This window comes from Desmodus rotundus, chromosome 6 (genome assembly GCF_022682495.2).
Source record: "Desmodus rotundus isolate HL8 chromosome 6, HLdesRot8A.1, whole genome shotgun sequence".
Taxonomy (NCBI): Eukaryota; Metazoa; Chordata; class Mammalia; order Chiroptera; family Phyllostomidae; genus Desmodus; species Desmodus rotundus.
The window spans coordinates 68,048,967-68,067,709 of record NC_071392.1 but is presented as its reverse complement, the minus strand read 5'-3'; the positions used below and the strand labels follow the sequence as shown (position 1 = coordinate 68,067,709).

The 18,743-nt window shown below is 38.2% G+C and overlaps 1 protein-coding gene across 1 annotated transcript in view; it reads right to left on the bottom strand.

The window, feature by feature from the left end:
- The window catches only part of KCND2 (potassium voltage-gated channel subfamily D member 2), a 530,951-nt gene that overhangs the window by 3,669 nt on the left and 508,539 nt on the right, over window positions 1-18,743 (bottom strand). The window contains exons 3-6 of the mRNA XM_024555098.3: window positions 15,640-15,802; window positions 5,951-6,046; window positions 4,119-4,211; window positions 265-512 (exon numbers count right to left, since the gene is read on the bottom strand). Coding sequence (XP_024410866.1) covers window positions 265-512; window positions 4,119-4,211; window positions 5,951-6,046; window positions 15,640-15,802 — 600 coding nt within the window. The remainder of the gene's footprint in view (window positions 1-264; window positions 513-4,118; window positions 4,212-5,950; window positions 6,047-15,639; window positions 15,803-18,743) is intronic.

Genomic DNA, 18,743 nt, shown 5'->3' with positions numbered 1-18,743 from the left:
TGTGGAATTGAAGAGGAAGAACTACATTTGTGGTCACCCGACTGCCTTATCTTCTCTCTGCTCTTTTAATATTGCTACAACTACTCTTTTGACTCATAATGAGTATTACAGTAGATCCATTTCCCTGTTTGTTACGGTCTAACTTTTGTCTCATGCTAAACTTTAGGAACTAGAATTTAGATGCCACAAACATAGCAACAAAACTGCAGGTGGAAATATACTCTGGGAACCAGCACGGGTGTGTGTCCACACAGATTGATCTACCTGTTAGATAGCGGGTTTCTCTCCACACATCTGATCTGAATCGTACTGAGTTCTTGCACACTGCCTCGGTGGCTTCCTGATACATTGGCATTGGGGATGCGGAAAGTTTTTTTGTGTCTTCGTGAACAGCAAGTGCTGGTGACTCCTTGTTGTGAAGAGAGAGAGGGGCTGTGACTTGACGGACGGTTCACAGTTGAAACCTCCATGCAGCTTTCTTCAAAGACTTGTTCATCCACAAACTCGTGATTCTGTTCCACAGGTGTGAGAGAATGTGAAGACAGACAGAAACATGCTTTAACTTTAAAAAAATGAATAGCTTTAGTTTTAAAACTCAAAAACATCCACGTACATTTAGACTATCCAATGGGTAACTAACACCATTTTTTATAAAGATTAGCATATCAAAGCCACCTCATACTGGCATTTGTGGGAAAATAAAATCTTTTTAATTAGACCTTGAGATTGACCACACGCAGACTGACTTAGTATCTATTTGTGGGCTAACTTTATCTTGAAATGTCATTCATTAATTTAAACATCAAATCTGGAAGTTATAAGCTAAAGAAAAAAAAACTGGAAAATTAATATAGATAATATCCACAAATGTATAAATTCACATTAATGTTTATTTTTAAACACATTGAAATATGGCAAAGAGACTATTTTAATCCAAGGTAAATTGTCTGCTATATAAAAGCAAATATTTTCACATGGTATTGAAAATATTTTTAAATCAGAAAATGAGGTACCCAAGACACTTTTAATTTTTAAAAATATTCCTATAAATTTCTCAGTAGAGAGAAAAATATGACCTATTAGTTAAATAAGTACAATATATTCATCTGCAAAATGTGTCACTTTATGTTTGACTTAGAAGGGCTTTCTTATCTTTGTGATACATCACTGGCTGTACTCAGAATCTCTACCTGAGTTCAGAGTTCTTCTAGCCAAGAAGTAAACAGTGATGGACATCATTTCACATAGTACATCTTAGAGGAACACAGTACAAAATTTGCTTTTAAGACATTTAATGAAAGAATTGCCTCCTAAGATGTCCATGGAAGACTTTTTCTTTAGTCACATAAGGGAAGACATTTTTGGTTTGAGCTATTAAAAATGACTTCAATTACTATTTTTTCTTTGTGTTGGTGGGAATAGTCTTATAAAGGGAGGCTTTCCACATGCAGAATTCCACTTAACTATCTTTCATCCTAAACATTAGCAAAACAATTGAAGCAATTCACTGGCTAATAGGAAATAGATTGTTTTAGTTACTCATTTTGTCATTTCTTTGCTGAGACAAGCATTTCGAATTTAACATCGTACAGTTGAAAGTCCAGAGAAAAATATGTTCAGATAAGACAGAATTTTATGATAAATATTAAATTTTATAGAAAAAATATAGGTCACTGAGGATTCAGTCTGTTTTTTTTCCTTTTGCAATGCACATTTCACATATATAATACAAGTTATAATGCATGAGATTCTAGAGTCTAATTTATCTCCTCAGTGACTGGAAGTGAAGAGATGGTTCTGGGGCTGGTTACCATATATTTTTGTAGGTAGCTCAACTTAAGCTATATCAATCAGTATTAAATAACTTTTGATTAAAAAAGGCCAAAATGGTAAAATAGTGAAGAAATGGAAATAAAATGAAAGGACTAAATAGACATAAATGCATTGTATTATTAATGTTATCACTTAAATTTCAAAGAGTTATTTTAGTAAGTTGCAGGCTTGTTTAAAGCCCTCAAGTAATTTGTAATTTGAGATAAAGATCAATACTTTTTATGTGCCTGAAAACCTAGCATTATCTACGCACTGTTTTTCTGTCTTCTCTTGTGCTATGCTACAGTTTGTCCTTCTGACCAGCCTCAAATTCCTTCAAGTCCTCTTAGACTGTGATAGGCAGTTATGCGGAGATAAGCACAGCAAGGACGAGGGGCCAGAGACAGAAGGTCACCAGGTCGGAAAGTCCCTGGTGCCTAGCAAAACTGGGAAAACAAGGACCTCACCTTCAGGTGACCTTTCCTCTCTGAGCAGATTTCTGGTCATGGGTCCTGACTGTCCCCTGACCTTTCCTCCCCTGGCTTATTGCTAGTCAGGTGGGTTAAACCCCCTTAGACAGGGAATGAACAATGGGGCAGGAGAGTAGTCCTTAGCATTAAGCCCCCATTGAGGAAATTGAGGTTCTGACCTGCATGAATTCATCTAGGACTCAGCTGTGTTTCAGATCCAGGCACAGGAAAGCAGCAAAATCAGACAAGCAACACTCCAGCTGCCTCTGGACCAGCTGCATTGACTAATGACTCCCTACCCTAGCATCAATGAATTAGTGGATACCTTGACTCTGAAAGGACACACCTAGCAAGGACATACCTGGAAAGGGGATGAATATTCTATTGAGATCCTCCCTTGGGACTTCTAAAATCTCCACCCTTAAAAGCCCTTAGGATGGAGGACCCAGCCCCTGCCAGCCCTGCCTTTTCCTGGCCCCTACTCTTCTCCCACCAGGTATGTTACCTTTACCTTCCTCTTTCCTAAGCTTCAAGGGCCTTTTGTTTGCCTCTATAATCTGTTTCCTGAACCTATTTCTTCTGCCACTCATTTCTACTTGTGTGACTTTCTAAATAAACTTTCTCTTATGGTTTGAGTCTTGCCTCTGAATTCTTTCTTAGCCAGAACTCAAGGACTGAATGAAGGCCCAGTCTTACTCTACTAGTCTAACACCTGATGCCATTTTCTTTTTTGTTGTCACCACCACCAAGACCAAGTTCTAGCCTTCCTCAGGTTACATCACTTTTTATCCCCTTCATTTCGTTGCCTGTCTACCTCTCAGTCATCCTGTGGGTCTCAACTGAGGTCCCTCCAGAAAGATTTGCCTGATACTGTAGACACTGGCTCCACCATCTTTGTTCTGCTCCACAGTGGCCCCATTATTGCTTTGCTGCTCACTGTCCTTCCCCAGTAATATCCCTGTTTTGTCCCACACATGGAGGTTGATACGGACAGAAACCACAACTGACTTCCTGACGTCTCTACATCTTGGGTCACTGTTTGGTGCATAGTAGGCAAGTAATACATATTTGTTGAATGCCTATATAAATAAATGAAAGTAAATGAATAAATGTATGGGCAGGATGTTGAAATTGAGAATACAAACATGCATCTCTATTGAGTGAGTGAGAAGTTTTGATCTAAATGTGGTGAAAGTTTTGTTCTGCTCTGTGGTATCTTTTGACAAGCAAGGTAGAGAACGGGTGACTTTGCTAAAGAGGAGGTCCAACTGGGCGACTACAAAGGGAGAAATGCACACTCAGGCCTCAGCCAGAGGGGCTTGATACTGATTAAGTGCCATTTTTTCTTATGAGAACATACAGTTTTTGAATAAAAGAAATGCTTTACATTCAGTCATTATCTATTTTTCATTGTTGGTATTGTTATTCCCTTCATCCAGATGTCAGGAACACTTAAACTTCATTATTTTTTTCTGCTTAATGAGCATTTTTAAGAATCAGGGTAAAATGATATTTTATAGGATTTGCGGTCAGCTATTGGAAAACAACTTTCCATCTGTATTAAACTGGTGTTTTAGACTAGAATAACAACTAAGGATAACAACAAAGGATGAAACCATTTGAAATAATGTCTCTAAAATACCTTCCAAGTTGAAATGTTACAATAGTCTTTCGAAGTAATTTCAAATACTGTGAACTTATTTATTTATTTATTTATTTAGTATATTTTCCAGTAATGCAGACAGTGAAAACCTGCCTAAAAGAATTGAATATTCACAAAAGCGAATGAGATTGCTTTTGTGAGTATGAGGGTGGGAAGTCATGCAGGCTCCTTACCGTGGTTTTTTCCAGGCAGTGAAGCAGGTGGTGGTGCTGGGTTTCAAAGCTGGAGCTAGATTTGCTCACAAAGGCCTGCTCATCCTCAGAGGACTGTGAACACAGAGAAGGAGAAGGGCTTTCTATTTTATTTGCAAACAAAGGGAACTTCAACTATACACAGAGATCTTGACTATTTTCTGAGATTAAATGGCAACATTAAAAAAATTAGCTATAAAAGAGACAAACCAGCACTTGATTTTAAGTTTTATAATCAATATTCACATTTTTGTCAAATTAGCAGTCTGGTCTTTAAGACTTGCCTCCCTAAACAGAAAATTTAAATCTTTTCTACTCATTCAACTACCAACTCCCTTGAAAGCCTAACTGCCATTATTTTTGGATAATAAAATTTAATCTAACACTTAGATAATCCTGAGAATGGTATTATGCTCACCAAAATAAAAGCTATTTTGTAAGTAAAGATGACTGGAATCCTAAATACTAAAGGAAAGTTTTGAGCTAAAAGTGGTTTCTCAAATTGTATTTCATACCGTGTGCTTTTATAACACAAAATGGTGTTCCCTCTCCATTACAAGGTAAAAGGAGACATCATGTCACTCCCTACCCCCATTGAAATGAACTTGAAGGAATGTAAGTAATTTTGAAGTAAGAAATAAGTAGGTATTTGAGTCATTGAGCATTTTTTACCGTTCCCATTAGAAAGGGTTCTAAATCCAACTCCAAAGTGGCAGGGGTTTAGTTTACCCTGACACCCTTAAGCAATGCAATGCTCTGGACACTAGAGGGTGCCCTATAATTTGACTTAATTTGGGCACTACCTACCTGGAGACAGCATATTACACAGGTTGAGGGCTCAATCCCGCAAGACTGTCCCCCTCATTCATACTTCAGATTCTAGTTTCAGTCTTAAATTATTACCTGTGCTTCTGACCACATGGCTATAGACTGGAGGTTCTAATGATCCCTCCTTGAACTTTTAGATGCCAACTGGCTGTAAGTCAGAGATTCCCACAATCTCCTCCTTGAGTTTGATTAATTTGCTTGAATGGCTCACAGGACTCAAAGAAAAATTTTACTTACTAGATTAATGGTATATTAGAAAAGTATATAATATAACTCAGGTACAGCCAAATAGAAGAGATGCAGAAGTCGAGATATGTGGGAAGGGGTAAGAGGCTTCCCTGCTCTTTGAGTCTCTCCCTCAAATCTCCACGGGTTCACTAACTAGGAAGCTCTCCAATCTCCCTCCTTTTGAGTTTTTATGGCGGCTTCATTACCTGGGTATGACTGATTAAATAAATCATTGGCTATTGTTGACAGAACTCAGTCTCTTACCCCTCTCCCTTCCCAGGAGGATGGGGGATGGGACTGAAAGTTCCAATCACTTAGTTGGCTCCCCAGGCAGCCAGCCCCTGACCTTAGGTGAGGTCCAAAAGCCACTTATTAACATAACAAAAGACATCTTTTTCAGCTTTCTTCTCTTAGGAAATGCCAGGGACTTAGGAGCTCAGTGCCAGACACAGGAAGAAGACCAAATATATATGTCTTGTTAGAAATCACAATATCACACCACGTTTACATGGGAGTGTGTAAAAATCTTCCCAGTCACGAATGAGAACCCTGATTCACTGGCAATGTTTCATAGCCCAGTTTCTAACCTCCTACCTCCAATAAGACTTTACAGGGAAGAGGTTATTAAAAAATGACCCTTTTGTTGTTTTAGTAGCCATTTTCATAATTACCCACAATACAAGTATATGGTTAAGTAGAAATCAATCAATGTCACATCGACAAACTGAGAATTAAAAGAGTAAGGTGCTTGACTGTACCTGCAGTTGATTACTGAGTAAGCCATTCCGTTTGCTCTGCATGTAAGCGTTTGCACTTCCGCTTTTCGCTGCCCGGATCCTGGCGAGTCTGGCTTTCTATAGGAGAAGAAAAATAAATGTCCTGTTAATGCCTATGAACTGTTTTCTTACAACAGTGCTTATAATCTAGTATAATCCCGATGTCAGCATACATATGTTTAAAAATATGCCATCTTTTGTAACAATTGACAATTACGTTTTCATCATATTGAAGCAGGTTAGTAAGAAACTAGGACGATTCCCTGACAAGTAGCATGAGGAAACTGAGACAAATGGCTGAACAGACAGACAAATGGCTGAATAAACTGCTGGAAAGGCTGAGCAATTAACAGCCGGCTAATAAATCATAAAGCCCTACCCTCCCTAACTGAAGATGCCTCAGAATAGATGTTTTAAATCACTGTAGTCAGGGAGGTAGATAACAAAAACCAATTAGAGCCCAACTAATCCAAGATAAAGGTAAAACTAACTAGCAAATGACCCCAGACTCTATTATATGCTCATTTTAATCCATCAGCACACTAAATGACATACCCAGAAATCTAATGAATATTCTGTAGAGGTCCTCCCCTGGGAGCTCCCCTAAAATTCCTGCCTGTAGGACATAGATAAAACCCTCAGGACAGAGGACACCAGGGGTCTCTTCTTTGAGCATGCCCACCCCTCCTTTTCTCAGGCATGTACTTTGCTTCTTCTGTCCTAAGCTCTAAGGGTCCCACGGGGGCCTGCTCCCACCAGAACAATGCGCAGCAGCAGCTGACTCGGATCCTTGATCCTGTCTGCAGGGGCCCTTCCTTTGCCTCACTGTCCCAAGCTCTAATAAACTTACTCTCACTTTCACCTGCACTGGTATGTTGAATTTTTTCCCTGCACAAATCAAGAATCTGGAGGTCATCTGCATGAGAAAGGTCCCAGACCTTCCTGGGGAAGGTCCAGCACCTGGCAAGGAAGCGGTCTGGTAATGAGTGTTTTATTTTAGTTAACATATTGGTAAGATTAATTAACTACTTTGGAGCTGGGTTATTCATTTGAAGGATTGTAATTAAGTCTTTACAGTAAGATCAAGTTATTTTGTTATTGTTTTTGTCAATTATGTGAAAAGAAAAATAGCTATATTACTTTACTTATGTTTTCACTTGTCCCAATCTGAGTAATTTAATGAAATAAAAATCCAGCAAATCAGCTGCCAACTCTTTTTCATTTAAATTAATGTCCTTTTAAAAATTAGTAATTAAGATCCAGAAACCAATTGCCTTTCTTTCTTTCTTCCTCCCTCCAACCCAACCCCCCCAAAACCAAACAAAGAAACAAACTATTTTGTTGCATCTTGGCCCTCAAATATAAACTTCTGGGGTTTTTTTGCAGTCAATTTGCTAAATTGGCCGGTGTAGGCCCCATGCTGCACAATAGGGACTCCTAAAACAATCCCTAAATTTATTCACCTCTTACCAGCACAGGGCCACACAAAATCATGCTCATCTGATTTCTATTTCACTCTTAAATTTGTTGACATGAACACAGTGCTCCACTCTGGAGAGATTCATAACATTATTTTTAATTTTTAAAGCATTTAAGTGTAGAGAATGTCTTTCAATGTGGAGGGTTTTGGGCAGTCAGTTGAATTGTTTGCTTTGACAGAGAGATCACCAGAGTGATGCCGGTGAGCAAGCTGACTGCTTAGCCAGATGTCTGGTACTCCGCCCTTCTTCAGAACTGCGGTCGTCTATCTGCTCCAGGCTGTCATGGAGTCTGGTGTTCACTTCGGGGGAGCACTGGTTTGGTGACCGTTCTGTTTATGTGACATGTATCTAGCATGTATGCGCAAGGAAGCAGTTGGGATATCTTGGATAAGAGCTTTTTTTTGTAAAATTGTCCTTTGAAGACTCCTTTCCCCGCTTTCCTACACAACTCCCCAAAATACCATCTTTAGTATCTAGCTCTAGAATGTGTTTTTAAAAAATAACAATTTAAAAATTATTTAAATTTTTGAAAATTGAAAATGAATATACACATGTCACAAAAGTTTTAAACTGCAAATGTGAATGAAAAAACAAGCCAGTGTCTCTGGAGCTGCCTACTCCTATGCTTCAGAGACAACCACCAACAATATTTCTGGAGAATCTTGTGAGAACTTCTCTAGGCATATAAAAGCAAGTGTATGTGCATTCATATGTATATACACAGATATTTTACTCGGGAGAATACGCTTCACACTTTTACTCTCAGCTATTTTCATTTAACACAGCTTGGAAGTCCTTCCATATCTACATGTATACATCCATCTCATGTGTTTATGGATGTATAAAATACCACTGTATGAACTATAATTAACATTTTAAAGCATCTTTGCTACTATAAAGAGTGCTATCTGTTTTGAACATCACAACGAGTATCTGCAAGACAAATTGCCAGCAGCAGAATTATTCCTGGGCTGAAATGTATGTGTGTATCTTGTTTGATAGGTTTTACAAATCTTTCTCCAAAGTTGTTGTGTCAAGGTGCCCTTTCCCCCACAGCATTGAAAGGAACACTGAGACGTCTGAAGCTCTCAAAATAGCATTAAAATATTGTCTGGCTTCAACTCCACTCCTTTTCTTTTCCCCCATGAATTTATTCTTCTTGTGTGCTGATTCAAGCTTAAAATAATAATCTGTACAAAGATCACTTTTACAAGTGATGGGAAAAATAGACAAATTTTAGTTTTTGTTGACAGTATAATATTTACTTCACCCAAAATACTGAGACAATACTACACATTGAAGTTGGAAGGTAGAAAATTTTAACTTCAAAGCTGTGCTGCTCAGCCAAGATTTCAGGGCAGACTCAATAATAACAGCAGCAAGTGACAAGCACATTTGGAAATGACTTAGAATTGATGGTCGAAATTCAGAAATAAGTAAGTTAAATACACATTTACTCATTTCCAGAAAGGGTTTATTGTTGAAATTTAAGTCCTTGAGTCTCATTGGTCTCCTGGGACATTTAATGCCATTTTTGGTTCCCTTCCTCTCCCTTCCTTTCCCTTTCTCCCTCTCTCCCTTAACTCCTCCCTCCCTCCGTTCCTCCTTCCATCTGTCCCTCCATCTCTCCACCCTCCCTTTCTCTCTCCCTCATTCCCTCTCTCCCTCGCTCACTCCCCCTTCTCTTTATGTAACTACTGAGTGTAATTATATATGATAATTGCATATATCATATTTACTGGTTACTATATCAGAGTCACCAGTTTCACCTATGTCATGCGTTCAGCATTTAACAATGGTATTGGGGCACATTATGTCTTTCATAAAGGAGATGTATAAATTAACCAAAAATACTGTACTGTGCAGCCAAGGAAAACGAGACATCTTTCTCATGGAAAGCCTACATGTGGTGGCAACCACTGCCATGTAAGTAGTTCTAAAGCTTAGTGAAAAAGAAATAGTTATGTTAGAGAAAGAATAGCCATTTTGCTAAGCCATGTACTGTGTTACCAAAAACACCCCTCCCATCTTAATTTCAGTCATGAATTTTATTTTGGGTTAATTGCTTTAATTGGCCTTGTGGATCACCACACCAAATGTCTGTTGAATGCTAGCTTTTATGACCTGTGATTACATGTCCAGTAGGTAATTGAGAGAAATTCTTTTACAAAGATATTTTAGAAAATCACTTGACTTCTGATCCACTCAGCATGACAATCTTGGCAACTCTGGCTGTGTAATTGGGAGGTTAAAAGAATACCATTCACTTGTAAGAGGAAATGTCTTCCTTCCAGCGGCTACCCCAACCCTGTAGGGAATACACTTCCTTTGTGTGGTCAAGGACTAGCAAATATTGTGGAAGTTAGAGTAAGGTTTTAGTAAATATTTAGTCTGTATAAAAAAAAATAATGCTCCCAAAATTCAATTAAAATAAGGTGTATATGGTCAGTATAAAAATACCTTTGCAGCTATTTTCAAATTTTTTTATCTGTCTTGACAAATATTGATGGTGTTAGGAGAAAACTAATTGTCTTCATAAATTCAATTTTGTTCTTAAGTCTCTAAACTTGGCAGGGTTTTTCAGTTGGGTCCATAAAACTAGTAAGTGTTATAGGTAAAATAAAAACTAACTGAAAGAAGCAAACTGGTTCCATGGTCAAGAAAAGCCTGGGAAGTCCCGAGAGGGCGAGCAGGTTTCTGTGGGGTCAGAGTCCTTGAGCAGCTCAGGTCGTGGACGCCGTCGCAGATGAAAGGGGGACAGAGTGCGCAATGTTTCTCACGCGGAGGGGGCACGGAGCGTCTGTGTTGTGGAGCATTAGGAAGCTAATGTGCAGTGGTTTTTAGCGCACTGATTGTTTTTCAATTGTACCAAATTATATTATATAGACTCTACAATGTATTCTCTGGAACAGAAGCTAGAATGCCAATCAGAGAAAGATGTATAAGCCCGAAACCACTGAGTTAGCAACTTCCTTAAGTGGGTTCCGTCTTCTAAATGAGATGTCATGTGGATTGAGAAGCATCATATTAGACACTCTTCTTACCAAATCACAAACTGTTTTCAATAATTTTGAAAAAGGTATCCTAGGCAGCCTGGTGAGACAGGGAAGGCTTTCTCCCTTGTCATCTCAGGCAGTTCCTTACTTCTGGAATATCAGACCACATACTGCCCTTCCTGTACCATGTATGCAGGAAATTTTACTGACACTTGTAACTTTCGTTTAAGGTTTAGTAAAATGCCTCATGTGGAGGTAGCATATTAAACTTTACCAGTTTTTAAAAATTTAGGGAATTTATTGGAGTCTTTCTTTCTTTCTTTCTTTCTTTCTTTCTTTTTTTTAGGAAAATTACTACTGTAGAAATGAGACAAGTTAGTGCCAAATAATAACAAAATAAGAGGAAGGAAGCCAGTGGAGAAAGTGCAAGATTCCTAGGTCTAGAGCATGGTTATTGCTGGAGGTGGCAGGTCTGGGCTGAGGCAGGCCTGGACTCAAGGGGAGGGACAATGAGAGGCTCAGAGGAAAGGGCAGTGGAATGAGAGAGCAACAAGAGGGGCGGGGGAGGGCTGAAGTAGGATGTAGGCAGGTATCAGAGAAAAAAAGATTCATAGTTCTGATAATGCCAGAATTTTCTTGTTTTAGATTTTAATCAATAGGTGTGTGAGCATGAGCTAGTCATTTGTAAAATGGAAATAATAACACTCCCCTTGTAAGTTAATTGTGAAATTATACATAACAGATATAAAGCACCTGGGACATATTAAAAACTCTAGAGAGGGTTGTTGTTGTTACAATTAGCATTATTAAATTATAATCATAATCACTATCACTATTATGCATAATAATTACTCACCAGTTAGCCTTGTAAGTATGCAGATGAGTATGTGGTGTGATTTGTATTTTAAAACAGGGTAAGTTATTTGCTTCAAAATATCAGCCCTTGACATTGCATTAACTTAGCTTCGCTGTGGCTAACATATTCTATTCAATAAATGTTTATTGAATAACTGAGTGAATAAATAAATATTTTAAAATGTAATGACAATGGGGTCAGGGAGGGATATTATAGTTTTGGTCTGTATTCACTCACATGTCAGTGTTTTCTTAAGAATTTATCAAGGACTCGTAGAAGTGGGGTAAATGCATTCCCTTAAAGGGTGGGAGTAGTCAGTGAAAGCAAGAGTCCTTGCTAGTGGGAAGAACCTCGAAGAGGGAAAGTATGCCTGAGTGAAGATGGGGTGTTCTCAAATGCCTATTGTGTATATTTCACGTTTTTGCTTGAGCTTGGAGGTGAACTGGGACTAAACACCACAAAATCTGATCTGAAAATCATTTTGAAATACTACTTATTATTCTGCTTGATTGATGTTTTTACTAAGGACTCCTTGCTTGGTTGAACTAGCTGGTTATTTTTGCATAACTTTGTTATTTGTCAAATCATCCAGTTCCAGTTAAATCAAACTATCTTAGCCTACTGAACACTTAGTCTTTTTTTTTTTTTAATCTCTTGGGAAGGTAAATGGGAAGTATCCCTTTGTAACTTACTTAGTTCCATATCCACTGCTCCTTCTCAGATGACTATGTTCAGTTTATTGTTTACAGACTATTTATTAGACATATCACACCAGGTTATTATATTTGGCTTTACATTGCCAATTTTTCTGGTAGTCATGATATTCAAAACTCACTGCTTTGTGGCAGACACTTAGAATAGAAGATATTTTAAAAATATGAAAAGCACTAATAAAATACGCTTTTCGATTTGGTGTATTTATTTATATTACATTAAAAAAATTTTTATTCTAAAATTCTGTAGGCAAAAATGGCTTCTAATATATTCTAAGATTTTCTTTGTTGATTCACTTTTGCACATGTCAAAGTCTGAAAAAAGTACATACAAGTTTTGTGCAGAAGGTATCCAGCCACATAATATGTAAAAAATAGAGACATTTATTGAAGAAGATACAAGGTACAAGAAACATTGTACATAGGACAATGACACCTCAGTCCCTTTCAAAGTAGGCACCTTAGGTCCCAACACAATTCTCTCAATTGCCATTAGCTGCCCTGTTGTATTTTCCTGAATCTCATTGATGGTCTAAAATCTCTTCCCTTTCAAAGGTGATTTTAGTCTTGGGAAAAGCCAGAAGTTGCAGGGCACCAAATCTGAGCTGAGAGGGAGAGGGCTGAGTCACCTGGGTGATTTGATGTTTCTCCAAAAATCTCTACACAAGACGTGATGCATGAGTGGGCATGTTTTCATGATGAAGCTGCCAATCACCAGTTGCCCATAGCTGCAGCCTTCTGAATCATCTGAATAGTTTCCACGGAGGAATGTTCAAGCTTAATGCAAAATTTGATGCAGATTCGTTGCTCTACTCGCTCAGTCATTTTGAATGTGACAGCCACACAGTAACCATGCTCACTCAATGGCATCTACTGCTCCCATTGACTGGTACAGTGAAGTTGTCATTTTTCATGCATGTGCATGCCAGTCACTCTCCTTAGCTGTCAGGTTATATTTATGTTGCCCCAATTGCTCTCATTATATTAACAATGGCTGGACTTTTTCCAGACAGACCTCATATATTAGGTTGGCCAAAAACTTTGTCTGTTTTTTTCCATAAGATAACTCTAGTAGCATTTCATTGTCTTTAACTTCATTAGATGCAATTTTGTTAGATTGTATTGTGACAGCTGTCATATCAGTGTGCATTAAAAAACACAGCAAAACTGATGAGTTTTTGTGTATCATTTTACTATTGAAGATGGAAGAAAGTATGCAACATTTTTTGCATATTAGGCTTTATTATTGCAAGAAAGGTAAAAACGTGGCTGAAGTAAAAAAATATGTGCAGTGTATGGAGAAAAAGCTGTGACTGATCGAATGTATCAAAAGTTGTTTGTGAAGTTTCATGCTAGAGATTTCTCACTGGATGATGCTCCATGGTCAGGTAGACCAGTCAATATGTATAGTGATCAAATTGAGACATTAATTGAAAACAATCAATGTTTTACCATATGGGAGATAGCCACATATTCAAAATATTGAAATCAATGAAGTTATTGGTGAAAATGAAAAATATGTCTTTTATTTTACAGGAAGAAAAACTAAATGGGCTTTTTGGCTAACCCAATATTTTGGAGATGGGTTTATTTGGAAATCAGATTTGTAGTTCCTACAGTTTTCATATAGGTAACTTTCATCAGCCTTGAAAAAATTATTTATGGTTAGTTCTTTTATTAAAGAAGCAATTTCTAGCACAGAGATTGGTGGGTAGTGGGGAACTCAGGCTTTTGTAAGATTTCAGTCATCATAAACAACATACTTGAGTGCTCAGAAGAAGGGTTTTTCAAGGGCACCCAGAGCCAGGGCTGAGGTGCATGAAAGGCCCTGGTGGAAAATCCGTCCATGTTCTCTGGCCGAAATTGTGCCCTGCAGAAGTCTACAACTGCCCAGAGGGCACCTTTCCTAAGGCTCCCTGTGCATTGGAGTATCCAGTCCATCTATTCATAGCAACTGGACTGTTTATTACCATGTTCTACAATAATTAGTTAAAGTTTAGATACTTGTCAGAAGATGGGAGATTCTGTAAAGCAAACTAGAAATTTGAAGAATGACTTGTAGAGGAAGAGGATCTCTGACAATGGACATGAACGAGGTCTCTGAACAATATACTATGTGACTATAATGATGAATTTGAACTATCCAAAGAGTCACTTTATGAGATTTTATACTTTACTAAAGAGACTGACATTGTTCAAAGGCATATTTAAAATCCTGTTCTGGAATTACCTACACATTCAGTTCTAAACTGCAAAAAAATCTCTCACGATTTTTGATGTTACACACATTCCCAGGTTGTGCATCTATTTTGGTCATGGTTATGAATGGTTTTTGGATATTACAGAAAGTGAATCTATCCTTAAAGGACAAAGATATAGTGTTTGTAAAGAATAGTGGAAATCTAGCACTATAGCACTAAGGAAATTACAAAAGAGATTTGCAAAATTATTTGTTAGCAACAAGGGTCCTGGTTCTCAAGGTGACTATTTTGACAAAGAATGGGGAAGGGTTCTAACATGTAGTCAGTTTTTGAGAGGTGGTCTACCATTGTGTCTAAGTGTACGAATGTGGTAGCCTGATTGGCTTGGATTAAACTGAATGATGGTCCTCCAATTTATTAGGTATGTGACCTTAGGATTTCTCAATTTCGTGTACTTTAGAATTCTTATCCACATAATAGGAATAATTTGGGTAACTAACTCCTACGCTTGTAAAATTTTATAAATTATTTTTTGAAAAACATTAAACCAATCCCTGGCACATTAGAAGCCATTAGTAAATGTTTAAGGTGTTAGTATTATAAAATGCTTATGTAGATTTATATACATTTGAATATAATCTCAGTCTCATTGTGAGACTGGTATTGTTTTTCCCACTTTGCCGATGAGCATGCTCCATGCTAATCTTCGAGGGTTTAATTAACTGATGTGAAGTTCAGAGAAACAGTAAACTGCCGGGCCAGGTATAGAACTCAGCTACAAGTGATCAGATTTTTCCTACCTTCTGTGTCAAATCTGTAAAATAACCAAGGCACATTTTGGTGTCCTGTAGTAGCCTTTGTCTGCTGGAACCCACTTGACCCCTAGTGGACAGAGGTGAAATGAGTCTAGAAATCTGATTCTAACAATATTTGCCAAGAACCCATCTTTGATCTTGCTACTGTCGTTACTGTTGTTCTCTACATATTTCTCCCTTTCTGCCTCTGGTTGTACAGTGGTATTGTATTTCCCTTTCCACTTTGAAGTTACACGTGGCTAAGTGACTTGCTTTGGCTAATCCAGTTGAGATGGAAATGACTTGGCCCACTTCCAGCAGGAGGCTTTAGGAGCCGGTTTGTGATTCATCATGTGCTTTTACTTCTGTTTGAATGATTGCAGAAGTACACTGTCAAGATGGAGTTTCCATCACTGGATCTGTAATTGACTTGTAACGTGATTGAGAAATATTCCTTCTTGTGTTAAAGCCACTGAGATATTAAGGTTCTTTTGCTGTAGTATAGCCTAGCTTGTGCTGACTGATATAACTATTGGATGGGTCTGGAACACTGAACAGCCAGTGATGGATTTTCAAGCTCACTGTGAGAGGCGGGAGATGCTAAATGGTTACTCAGAGCTGAATACACACCTTTTGTGCTCTCCGTTTGTCTGCTCGTTGATTTTGGTGGTAGATCCGGCTGAAGTTGGATACAATTACTGGCACAGGCAGAGCAATGACCAAGACCCCACTCAGTGAGCAGATGGATCCAAAAATCTTTCCTGCTATGGTTTTTGGTACCATGTCACCGTACCTGGGTTAGAGAAAAAAATTGTTTTAAGTCACAGGAAGTTAGTTATTTCCACCTGCTGCAAATAGCTTTTTGCTTTAAGTCAAATGATATTTTAGAGCAATCTATCTCTACGTCATGACTGAAATATATATGGCTTGAAATTTTAATAAACCAGAAGTTACAAATATATGAATATAAAAATTACCTTTTAACCTTGCATTCTAAAATTAATTTTAACATTAGAAATCTTTTTAATTGGAAAATACTTTAAAACAGATGATTTAATGATAGGTCTTCAATTTGTCCTTTCTATAACATGGCATAGTTATTTACATTTATTTAATCATAAATATTTCTATGCTGAATTTTATAGTCTGAATAACACACTTTTCTACTTAATTTTTTTCAACATTGGATTAGATATAAAATTTAAGTAGAAAATATTAGAACATTGCATTCCTTTATCAGGTATAATCACTTAAAAATAAACTCTCCAAGGTCTCATTAACCTTCACTTGTGAAATCCAAAGACATGATAATGTTACTCAATCTCTCATTTGTATTTGGTTAGTTGACTTCTCTCTCTTTGAAACATGTTTTGTTGGCTTCAGTATTTATTAGAAAATTTCCTCAGTGGTGCTTTTATCTCATTGGCTACTTCGCTATCTTATTTCTGGCTCCTTTTTCCTTAGCTAATTTCTAAATCTTGAGATAATTATGTCTCAAACTGGAGTCCTCTTATCTTCTCCATGTAAACCCTTTTCTTATGTGATTTTATCCAACCTTGTGGCTTAAAACGACTGTCCATATGATAAGGGGCTCAAGAGTTGGAAAATTTTAGTTTAAGGTAAAAAGTTATAGGCCTAGCAAGTAATACATATGTTAAAGCTTTTGTTTCAGAAACTACAGAATAGATAGGGCCCACCCTGGCTCCTGGGAAAATAGCTGACCTCTTGGGGAACTGCTAAAGATTACCGCCTGGGGACAAGTGGAGGCATCCCGGCCTTTGTGTTTCAGGGAGCAGCAGAAGACCGCCCACCCACAGCAGATAACCACCCACTGCTAGGAAGAGGTAGCTGCCCAGGACAGGAATGTTGCAGTTTCTTCTACCTAATCCTCCCTGAATTTGAAAACCCCTCACCACATCTTGTTTATTCCCTGTTATAAAAAGTCTGGCCTGGAAAGAAAAAGGAAGATGGTCTGTTAGGGTATGAACCCACCATCTTCTCAGATTGCTGGCCGTCCGAATAAAGTGCCCATAAAGATTCAATCCTTGTATCTGCTTATTGGGTTTGGTGGTGACAGGCACCCTGAACAACGCAGGTGTCTTTTCTGGCTTCACATATGCTGATGACAACTAATTTACATCAATAGCTCAGATGTCTATCTTGAAAATCAGACTCATATTTTCAGTGGTCTGGTCTGCAAATTCCTGCCTCTGGATGTTTAAGAGCCAATTAAGATTTAAATTTGCCAAAAGTACCTTCATTTACCTAGTTTCCTCTGCTCTTCTCAAATTTGTTCCTTCTATCTGGTCTATCACCTCTAATTAAATGGAACCTCAAACCACCCAATTGTCTGTCAAAATTGAAACATCCACCCAATCCTTGGTCCCCCAGCTAGTCTTGTCTCTGACCAAACAAGGCTATGTCCTTTCGGTTCTCTTTCCTCAGCCTCCATTTTCCCACCACCCAAGCCCTCATTGCTTGCCAGAGCCATGGATACAGCTTCTTAACCTTGAACTTGCTTTTTCACATTTACTGTGTTAAAATTCATGCCAGCATAGTAACTGGAGTTTGTGGTTTTAAAAATAGAGATTGGACTGTTGCTACTTTGCTTTACTTTCTAATAGACTTGAAATGGAAATAAATCCAAATTCCTCGCTTTTGTCTCTGAGGGCCTATGTCACTTAATTCCTCACACCACCCTCTACAAAACTCACTGCTCTCCGGTCACATGGGCCATCTGTCTTTCTGTCACATGTACAGCCCCCAGATCATCATTATTCGGGTTGAGCCTTAGAGATCTCTATTCGAGAAGTTATTTTCTGGCCATCTTATCCATAGTGGTCTTATTCTCTCTTCATAATTTTCCCATTTGATTACCTTCACAGTACTAAACACATGATATTTAATAACATTTTAATGTATTTATTTAGTAACTCCCTACCTGCCCTGCCAGCATTAGAATATAACCAGGAGCTGCTTTATTTTGTGTCTCAGCACAAAGTAGGCTTTTAGTAAATATTAGCTGAATGCTACATTGCTACATTTTCCCTACCTTACCTATATAGAGTTCTCCTAAGCGTTCATTGCTAGGGGTGAGGGCAAGAAGGAAATCTTTCGATCATATTAGTGCAGAAGCTACCCAGCTGCAGCAGTACAGCTCCAACTGCTCCCTGCTCACTGCGGGCCTCTGGGGTCTTCAGCTCTTTGAGAGTTTAGTCCTAGAAACAGGGCTCTGAGGTGCTCAGGTATTGCAATCCAGACTCAAGGGGGCTTTGGAAGTATTTGGGGAGACCTTATATCTTGAGGGATGATGTAGGAAAATCATCACTGTTTTGTGGGAAAACGTTTGTGTGTCAATATGGAGATGGAAGTTGCTGAGGAATTAGTCAAGGAAAGGCCAGTAAGAGTGACAGCAGGCTGTGCTGACTGGCACTACTTTGGTGACCGCATGCGAGGCTCCGGGCCCCTGCTTAGAAAGCCCACGTACTTGTTCTTGTCAGTGCTTATGAGTGATCGGCAGTTAGGCTAATTCACCATAACTAAAATTTCCACAAGGTTTTGGCATCAGGATGACAGTCTAATTTATAGCAAAATGTATTTTACCTGAGAGCTGGAGTGCTGTGTCCATATGAAACATGGTGACTTTTTGTAGTCCACTGGGGGAGCTGAGCTACAGTTTTATTATGTTCATGTATAATCTGATTATGAAAGGAATTTATAAGGTGAGCAAGAAA